At 40.5% G+C, this 10,676-nt stretch overlaps 1 protein-coding gene across 2 annotated transcripts in view; it reads right to left on the bottom strand.

Annotated features, from left to right (window-relative positions):
• Positions 1-10,010: 10,010 nt before the first annotated feature.
• mid2 (midline 2) overlaps positions 10,011-10,676 on the bottom strand; it is a 66,524-nt gene continuing 65,858 nt past the window's right edge. For both annotated transcript variants that reach the window (XM_070913160.1, XM_070913161.1), the window contains exon 10: positions 10,011-10,580. In XM_070913160.1, the coding sequence (XP_070769261.1) occupies positions 10,157-10,580 (424 nt within the window). In that variant the 3' untranslated portion in view covers positions 10,011-10,156. The remainder of the gene's footprint in view (positions 10,581-10,676) is intronic.

Below are 10,676 nucleotides of genomic sequence, written 5' to 3'. Positions count from 1 at the left end.
TCATGTTATGCAATATACAATCAGAACAGCGCCAGATTAACTGTAACAAAGACAAAAATGTCTCTCATTTAGCCTGCGACCACTGATTTTCTCACTGATTCTGTCATGTGGCTAGCTAGCTAGCTTATTTAGCTAACGTTAGCTCCCTGACTTGTTTGTAAATGCTGTCTCATGCTGACTTTTTAATGTTTCCGGCTAACTCTTTGAATCTTGTAAAAAGATGTCTTCAATATTAACATGATGGCTAACATTACCAGCATGCTAAAAGACTGAGGCTAAAGCTAAATGTCCTCATCCATGTAGAAGACATGGAAATAAACAGTAATGTTAGACCTAGTATGATAAAGAAAAATGTAATATCAGACTGTTATTTTGTTCTGCATAACCCAGTTTGACTGCTTAGCTAACATGTTCGTATTTTCAATTTATTTGACGATGACGACTTGTAACAAATGTAAATTTCCCCAAATCCCTAAAGTAGGACAGAGCTGCTTAAACACTGATAGCGTCCAGGACTGATTGTACACAGTGTGCTGGTCAAGAACAGAGTGTTTTGTAACGCAACCTGCAACACCACAAACTACTTAGTTAATGATGTGCCAACTGTTGACCTTGAAAGTAATTCTCGGTTACTACTGTAGGCATGGTAAGCTAGTTAGCCAGACATGCTAATGATTAAATTCCTTACACTTTTTTGTGTTGTTGGTTTTGAAGACACCATTAAGCTATGATTGACTAATTGCTGGTTGGTGAAGGGGATTTAGCTAAAGGTCAAGAGGATAGAGAATGAACCCGCTAACACCCACCTGCCCACACCATTCCTAAGGTTTTCTGTAACTGTTCATCAATGTGTCGGTGACGATAACAATATCTCTATGAAACTAACATCCTGTCATCTCCATAGGGAAAGATGGAAAGGTAGAGATTTCTGCTGAGATTTCTCTAAAGCACCTGGACATATCGCTCTCTTTCAGCAGGACCATCAAGCCTCCGGGGCTCTCTGAGACGCCACCGGGCTGGTTGATTGATTCCACCCTCAGAGATTAATCTAGATATTGACTGTGTGCGGTGTGAGTGTGGGTCTGGGTGTTTGAGTCGGAGACAGAGACAGTGTCTGATAGAGACAGAGCCAGCGGGCCCGGTGATCTACAGCCTGTTTAGATCTTCATTTCCCAGAGTTCATAGCTCTCTTCCATCAACCCGCAGGCAGGGAGCCAAGCCTTTGCTCTCTCCTCCACGGTGGTCTAATTCATCCTCACTTAGCAAAGGTAAAGGCTGTCTCTGTCTGCCTCAACAGGTCCAAAGGCAACTCATCCTTATCACTTTACTTTGATCTACGTTCTCTGTATTTATCATCTTTGATTTATTGTGTGGATTATGCGGTGTTGCTCTTCTTTTGTTTTTATGCTTCATGTACTCAGCGGAAAAGTAAAAAAAGCAGCCTCAGTCTCTGAAGAACTTCCTTAAGCAAAGGTTAAACAGGTGAAATGTAGCCAAAGGAAGAAAACAACCTTATTACGAGACACGTGCACCCACCCACATGCAAACACACTCAAAGAAAACACATGCAGAATTGTGCACACTAGCACTCCTACACACACACACACACACACACATACTGTAAAACTCTCCCATTTGAAAACAGATCAGCCTCTAATTCAGCTAGATTTAAATCACTTCCTCCAAAGCAGATGGCAATAAAATGAGGCTTTTTTTGGATAACACTCGACTCTGGGCAGGTAGGTGCAGCTGGAGCAGGTGTGTGTTGGTGAATCAGGGCCAGGGGCTTGATGCGGATTTGCAGTTCATTATATCCAGCTGTGCATTTGTAGCTCTGACAGACCTTCGCTGTAACGACACCTCGCTGACACACACAGATGGCCGTCCACAGCTGATGACAAATCTGGCTGGGTTTTGTGAAGGGGGTACTATTACTGTGAGGTGAATATAAATGACACATTTTAACGCTTGTTACACAAATGCAACGATTGACCCCATTTAGTCGATGCATTTAGTCCAACTTCTTTCCCACATAAGAACTTATGTTTCAAAAAGCTGAGGAAGTCATGAAATATGCTAATGACATGGTGGCTGTGTATTGCCTTGCCAATAATTGTTTGCACAATTTATTAGGTTATTGATGAACTTAGAGGAGACGCTATTAAACTTAATGTTGTGTGCCCAGGAGACTGACTCTGTTTGGAAGGGCAGCAGTCCGCGTGCATTTACTGATTCATGTACATCTACTATTCATAGAGCTGTCAAATTCACTACTTTGAATGAGCCATCAAAAGTCCATAATCTGTACCCACCATGCCTGAGACCCTGCAGCAGCAGCAGCAACTTCATGTTTCAATGTGCTTCACAGTGAGTTGAAGTCAAAATCAGACAGCATAAAGCCTCAGTCAGACCAGGAAGTGGCTGAAGGACTCATTTGTGCATCTTCATGATTTGTGAAACAAGTGGTGTTTGGCGACCAGTGTTCAAAAGAAAGGCATTACTTAGCGATGTGTTACAGTAATGTGATTCCTTCCTCAGTAACGAGTGGTGTAAGGGATTACAATTTTGGATTCTGGTGTCCATTCTGTCAAAGGTCAGCACGGCCGAGACGGTTTGTAATTGGTCAACACAAACATTTATGTGCCACAGTTAAACAAGTTGGACTGTACAATGTAAAAACTCTGCACAGAGGTACTTCGGCTCTGCAAGCGAATCAGCTGATTATGGCAATTCCATTAAAATTACATTTCACGCTGAAATGTTGCAGCTTTAAATGCTGGAGTGACCAGGCCTTGAAAGTGGAGCAGGAACACATGAGCCAAACAATAAAACAGGAAACATAAGAGCAAAGATTAGCAAAATAGTTAGCTAGTTTTTCATTTATTAATTTTAACACTCACAGATCCTCACAGACTGTCTCGGGTTGGTAAAAGGGCTCTGTCTGACTTGAGTCTACGATGTATATTCTAAACAAGCTCAAGTTCATGCAGTGAGGAGATTTAAAAAAGAAATGGTTTGCTAAAACTCACAGCAGCATTCTGAGTTGTGGAGTTGTAGCTACTGTCTTTCTTGGGAGACCACAGGGGAGTACATTACATTAATCTATTGCCTGCTGGTGATAAAAGCGTACATCAGTCTTTCACTGTTCCCTGGAGAGAGAAAGTACCTGACCTTGCTGTATTTCAAAGGTGAAAGAAAGCAGTTTTACCACGTCTCTAATGCACTGTGCAAATTTAAGCCGAGACCACACACAGTATTTTGTGAGAGGAGGTTATGATTTAAACTTTGCTGCTAGACATCCTCAGTGGACAAAGTAACGGCACATTTAGTAGTCAACAATAATGATAATAACAAATAATCAAGATGTGAATTGATGAAACTCAGGCCACTGGTAGTGGTGAAATGCTCCCCACCATGTAGACTTTTCATTTGGTATAATTAGAGAGTTGTTGTACGCTACATTAGAGGCTTCGGTGACAAATGACTTAACGAGCTACACAGGGAGCCCTAATTATTCCGCAATTAGAAATGTAATTATGGGTTGCTCCAACGACTTCCTTGCTAGCTGGCTAGCAGAGTGAGGGAGCAGAGACAGAGTGAGCATCACGTTTAACTGCCAGCTAATCTGTCACACGTGGAAAGGTAGATAGGCCTCCAACCACAGCCCCCACTACTTAAATTTGTGGACTTTACAGCACGTAGTTAAGGCACTGAGGTTCGTAATCCATCATTGCAAACCCTCAATGGAAAACAAAAGAACAAAATGCCGCTTTAAAATCTACCTAAAACAAGTAACAACTAGTAATCAGTTGTAAAGGGTTGATCTAGAGGCAGGCAGGTATACTGTAATGGTTTGTAATTAGACTTTCTTCAGTCTTTCAGTGTTCAGTTAGTAGTTATTAGGTTGCTAAGCAAATGTACAGTAGAAATGGTGCAGATACCATAGGCTGTTATTATACCTCAAACCAACATTATGATGGCAGAGAACTAAGGTTAGAGTCTGGTGGTGTTAATTTGTCCAGCAGTGACGATTTATTAATTCAATATGAGCTAAATATTTTGGCTTGATCAACATAAAAACTGTAAAAACACCCCTGAAAGTGTTAGATGTTTGCTCACAGAGCAAAGTCTTAATATTGCTGCTGTTTGTACCCAAACAGGAAGTTAAACAGTGCTGTTTATGAACGTGGGAACTTTCAACCAATAAAATGACAGAGATTGATTTTTGTTATTTTACAGGTCTGTTATTTACTAATAATTTCTAGAAGGTTTCATGGATATAACTTTAATCTGGTGCTATTCTAAGGAAGAAATAGGGATAAAGTTCAGCACTTGTTGATTTCCAACCAAATTTCCCCTGAAAGAAGTTTTCCTGTAGACAATTTCCGACAGTAGACAGTGCGCACTGACCTGCTGTGCACTGATTAAAAGACTCAAGGTTATGCCATCTTTCAGTTTATTTTAATTAAGAATTGGAAGTATCAACTGAACTGAAATTATTTGGAATTAACACCTGTAAAATAAAGCCTTACCATCTCTTCCCTGGCGTCCACTGTGCAAGAATGATACTGTATACAACCAGCAGCTGTAATGAGTTTTTATTCTTCATTTAATAACTTTTAAAAATTCTTTACATGCTGTATGTGCCATCTATTTTGAAGTTCGGTGTATGCAATCTACACAAACTTTAATAAACAGAATCAGCTCGCTAAAAACTTGACTACAATAAACTATTCCAGGGTCCTGGACTGTTTTTGGGCCAACAATTTGTTTTAGTGCGTTTTCTAGTTTTAGGTTAGACATTTGCACAGATGTGGATCAAACTATCCAAGGTCATGGCCATGGTGTATGTGGGGGATACCATATTGATCCCTGGGGGAGGTAATTCATCTTTTCAGCTGGGGTAGCAGTGTAGGGTCAAGTGTACAACAGTAACCTTGGAGCTGATAAGGTTTCACTGACTTGCTTTAGGATATTGCAGTGCAGATACAGGGTCACATGGCCAAATAGTATGCATGATACCTCCATATTTGAATGTTTCTCTACTCACACACTTGTCATTCTATATAGTGATCAATGTATACTTTCAGTGGTTTACAGATTCCCCTGGTCCCCTCATGACATGTGAAAACAGTCCTGCCTCACAGGAAACGAGCTACAAAATAAGTGAGCATATTGTTCATTGTTTCAGGGTCAGTGTGTGTGTGTGCCATGCTCGCCGGCAGTGTTGGGACCCATGCACTACAGTGCTATGTTGTAGTAATGAGGCACTCGTGCCAGTGATGACAGATGAGGGCTAAAAGGGTATAGCCCTGCTAACTCCACCCTGAGCTCTGGATGACCTGCCAGCCTGGCAGCCTTACTCTGCCTTTAACCGTTCCATGGCTCAGCCCTTTTGGAGGCTTTGGGCTGCGTTTTACATTGGTGCACTGCCCAAACTACACACCAGAGTTCAGATGCACTGTGTGCGGTCCAAAGCACTGCTCGTGTGTGACAAGCCTCGCAAAAGGAGATTTATAACAGGTCTTTATATTTGCATGGGCCAGGTTTCAAGATTAGAGGCATCAAAACATCAATATCTTTAAAGAGTAGTTCAACACTTATTTTGGAAACAGCTAGCTTGGCGTTTTTACTCTTCAGTTTTTATACAGATTAACGTGTTATATCTTGTTTGTTTGATTAGTGAGCTTTAGAGGTGCCAGTAGGCAGGTTTTTTTTTCCATTCGAACAGAGCAAGGCTGCCTGTTTCTGACCGGTTTCCAGTCTTTATTAGAGGTGTTTAGTATGTTTCGTCCGGTGTGAGCTCCTTCATTCCTTCAAATGCTATTAAAAGACAGCGAAAGCCACAGAAACAATCATAACTGTCATAAATGATTGTCTACTGAGCTATTAACCAGTGTACAGTGCTTGTAAAGGCTAGTTTTGTACTGTGACAGCTTGAACTAGCAACAGACTGAACATAGTACTGAACTGAATACAGTATGAATCAGTGCTGATGGTGATGTGTTCACTTACTGTTGTACGTACTGAAGGGCCTTTTGAATGGTGAACAAACTTTACAGTCAGTGACTACAAATCTTGAATGAAATGATTCGAATCAACAAAGTGATTTGTGATTTCCACCTCTAGTCTTTATGCTTAGCTTAGCTAACCAGCTGCTTGCTCTATAGCTACATTTTTAGAGTGGTATTGATCTTCTCATTTAACCCTTGGCAAGAAAGTGATTAGGTGTATTTCCCAAAATATCTTTTAAGAATGGGATCTTTTTGGATCCTTGTGGTCCAAGAGCAAGCTAATTTGAATGAGCTTGCTTTTATATTCTGATTGTAGAGAAGAGTCTTTTTTTCTTTCTTTATTTTGTAGTAGCCTTTCCGTCCCTTATTATTTTTATTTGATCTAATCCTGTTGTTTATCTCCCCTTGAACTTTTAGCTTTCTAACACAGACTTTTGTTTGTTTTAAATGTATGTGTATCTGAGTATATGTAGGTGTAAGTGTGGAGATATGTGGATGTCTTAATGACAAAATAAAATAAAAACAAAAGAGTATCACGGCAGCTGAGATAAAGAATCGTGACTCCAACACATTTGGGATCAGACTTTTAATTGGACTTAAATTCACATAAATAACATAGGTTCATATATATTTTGTATATTATACAACTTTTATATAATATATATTTCCCCCTATGATTTACATTCCTCTCTGGCTAAAAGTATCTCTCATATCTATGGAAACAGAAAGCCTTGCTTGAATGCAACGCTGCTCTTTTTGTGCTGTTTATCAAGGTCCAAATGCCAAAAGGAGAGGAGGAGCGTTTCTCATGAGCTGTAAAAAATAATTTCCCAAGTTACACAAACAGAAAAGCAAAAAGGAGAATCTATTGCATTGTCTCTAGGGTATTACACGGCACTACAAGGAGTGGGTAGCTATTGAAAATCATTCACTGTATATATTTTACTGTATTGACTTGTGACACAAAGAAAGAAAGAGCACTGCAAACTATCTGATATGCATGGCAATGAACATTTCGTGTCTGAGTGTTCTTGTCACGGTTTATTTTTTTTGCAAAAAGAAGAAAAAAAAAGAAGAGAATATGCTTGACACAAGATAAGAAACCTCATCATGAAGATAAGGGAAGAGTTATGAACCTGCAGCAAGGTCACATAATCATGCAGTGACCCAGCCAAGCACACTTGCACAGATGAGTTGAGCTTGTCAGTCTGGATCGCAAATCAACACATGGCTGTTTCGAGCCTGTGACCGACATCATTCAACAAGATGGGTGGATATCTGGAAGTCAGGTAACATTCACTAATCTCCCTGACAGAACAACCTGCCCCTCATACTGGAGCTCCTCCTGCGTTTCCCTTTGACTGGTGGATTATCTCTGTTGCCTGTAGCGCTCAGGCAATCAATACCTCCATCAAACAGTGACAGGTACACTGGGATGCCATTACCTTTCCATAGCTGAGAGTTTTACATCATTGAATCTTTGCTTTAACTCATCAATAAGTAACCATGTTCACTGGCAAATGATAGAAATGAGTGTGTGTTTGTGGGGTATGTCTGTTTTTTCAATACAAATGTAACGTGACATACCTGGTACATATCTGGTGATGTGTAAAATGGCCATGAAGTGTCAGGTTTTTCATGCCAAGTCTAACAATATGGTATGTAAAACATCTGCTTGTTTCACTTTGTTACAATCCCGCCCTACTGTTTCCTGCTACACAACCTCTTGAATCTGCATAAACTATGATACATATTTGATTGTCTGAATCAGAGCCGCTACCTGAATATCAAACTGTCACCCACACTCGGCCTTCAAATAAAAATCCAAATAAAAAAGCAAACAATGGATCCAGCTATCCAGCTGTTGTTTGAATAGTGATGGGTGACAAAAAGAGTTCGAGGTCAAGTCTGTTGTACGCAAATGTGCAGGTGAATCAGTATCTGATGGAAAAAAAACAAGATTTGGTGACCTTTTGAAAAAGCTACTTAAATTACCCAGTGAACCTGTGTGGGATCCTACAATGAGTCATGCATTTATCACGACAAGGCCAACCTAAACAAAACATGATGCGTGTGTGTTGGTTTGTGTGTGTATGTGCATGTGTGTGTGTGTTAACAAATCACAGAGGAAAACACAATCATGCCATGACATTGTGACAGACAGCAAGTTAAAGTGTTAACCATCTCCTTCCCTGAATAGTCGACAACAGAGTGAACTTTTTTTTTTTTTTCTTAAACAGCTATTAGTTCATCATAATTTCATGATGGTAAAAATCGCACAAACATCATCATAATCATATCCCTTTTCTAAACAAGATTAACTTACCATATGCTATGGAAAAGAACCATGGGGAGGGAAAGTCACTGGTTGTGTTCAAAGCACAGTGAAAAAACTAACTTTACAGCAGGGGCTTCTGTTTTATTGCAAAGTGCTTTAAGTGACCAGATTAGGTGTTAGCAAAACACTGTATTATGGTTAATATCTGGTATCCATCATTAAATATTGACCATAAATCATCTCCTCTATATATATATATAAACAGGAAAATAAGGTGATGTAGATTTCCAGAGGAGTGAACACAACCTGCAGTCGTGCTAGTTGTCACTTTCCCTCCCCATTACATCGCTGCCATCTCGCTCCATCTGCTTTCATACTCATAGAGGGGAAATAGTGTTAATTAAAAAGTGCATCATGAATATGTTGAGATTAATAATAAAAGTAAACCATCTTTTTTTTGTCATAAATAACACTTTTCCCTCTAATATTCAATAAACCTCTTATCATACAAGTCGAGTAGTCACATGATGCAAATCTACCCCCTGTGATCTTGTTAATATCTGGGAGCAACGTTAACACTTCCTGAAACTCGGAAGCTAAGACACGCCAATACAAACAGGACTGCTGCGTTAAATCTAGGAGGAAGATCAAGGAAACGACCACTTACAGCTACTGAGGGTACAACACATGAACAGTGACACCACAGGGTTTGTAATGCACCCTTTTGTAATGCAACACAAAAAGTCCACAGCCAGCATGTATTTGCGTAAGCATCTAGCTCACACGATAAAGTCAAGGAAGGCACACCCACATTCAAGGGAATAAATGTTGTGGGACACACGCTTATTCGCTTTCTTGCCGAGAGTTAGATGATCAATACCACTATCTTAGAACAAAGACGGGAAACAAGGAGAAAGGTAAAAAAAATCCACCTTGCAGCACTCTGAAGTTCACAGATTTACACTTTATATCTTGTTTGTTTAATCCATAAAAAAAAGAGAAATGCAAACTGACCCTTTGTGATTTAACAGGAAGTAATGTGGTGGCAGTCTTTATGCTAAGGTAAGCTAACCTGGCTGCTGGCTCTAGCTTCATATTTAGACAAATGAGTGGCATCAATCTCCTCATCTAACTCTCACCAAGAAAGCAAGTGCCATAAGTCTATTTCACAAAAAGTCAAACATTTCCCTTAACTGCTAATTCTGATGAAATCTAAAATGTGTCACTTAATTTAGTTTGTGTCAAATTTTGTTCACTTGACATATCACGCAACCTTAATGAGAGAGAAATATGGACATTTAAAATAAAGTTAAGTAGTCAGTGGTCTCTTCACTGGATTTTTTTTCTCTGCGTTTTGTGTTTTTTTTCTTTTTTTTTTGTTTAAATCTACCGCAAATGAGACATCAAGTTATCTCACTGTTCACATGTTGTAACTTCAAACTGTAAAAGGCAGACGAAACCATTCCTTCCTTGGTCTTCTGCCTAGGGTCAAATCAGGAGGACAATAACTCAAAAAGGAAGACCTCAAATGGTCTAGAAAACCAGATGTCCAGCCCTGCCCTCAGTGACTCTTGGGCATCAGATGAATTTCAGGTCTCCTGACGTTTGCAGTCACGAGACCTTGTTCCCATTCACTGATGGATTTGCAAAGCATTGGATGGCTACAAACTAACAGGACTGACATTTTTTCCAGACTGGTGTGCATATTTCCAACACTTTTTAAATCCATGATAAAGTAACTGGTCCACTCTTAATGCAGAGGATAGAGCTGGACTCAGTCACACTGTCAATGTCTTTCAGCTCCCGATCAACCTTTCAGTCCCCGGGCCCGAGTGGACTCTGCTAGGCCATTGGTGGGCCTTTCTCAGTGGCAGGTCTTCATCCCGGTCAAGTATGGTGACTCTTGTCGGCACAGGCCCATCTGCTGCTGTTGCTGCTCTTGAAGATCTGAGGCCACACCATCGACAAAGTCGGGAACGGGTAGCCCTGAGAGTATCATGACCGACTTGTTCCAGATCATGAAAGTGGGTACAACGGGCAGGAGGAAGGAGATTTCAAAGGTGTGAATGTGCTGGGAGTTCATGGCATCATAGAAGGACAGTGAATTGTTGTCGTAGTCCAGCAGGACACCCAGCCGCCTCAGCTGCAGGCTTGCCTCCACCAGCATCTCCTTGCCGTCGTGGCGCACCATAAAGTTGTTGTTGCAGCGCGAGAACACCCATGAGGACGAGTTCTTGCCGCTCCATTCATTTTTCGGGGCTGATTTGTAAGCCACGCCGATGGCGTACCTGCAGGGAAGGAACATTTTGGAATGCATTAGCGATCTGAAACTAGTGTCCTCCTTAATGACTTTACTTGCACAGTCAAGCTACCTCATGCTGAGG

Source organism: Enoplosus armatus, chromosome 10, assembly GCF_043641665.1.
Source record: "Enoplosus armatus isolate fEnoArm2 chromosome 10, fEnoArm2.hap1, whole genome shotgun sequence".
Classification (NCBI taxonomy): Eukaryota; Metazoa; Chordata; class Actinopteri; order Centrarchiformes; family Enoplosidae; genus Enoplosus; species Enoplosus armatus.
The sequence above is the reverse complement of the archived record's forward strand: the minus strand, read 5'-3'. Positions and strand labels throughout refer to the sequence as shown.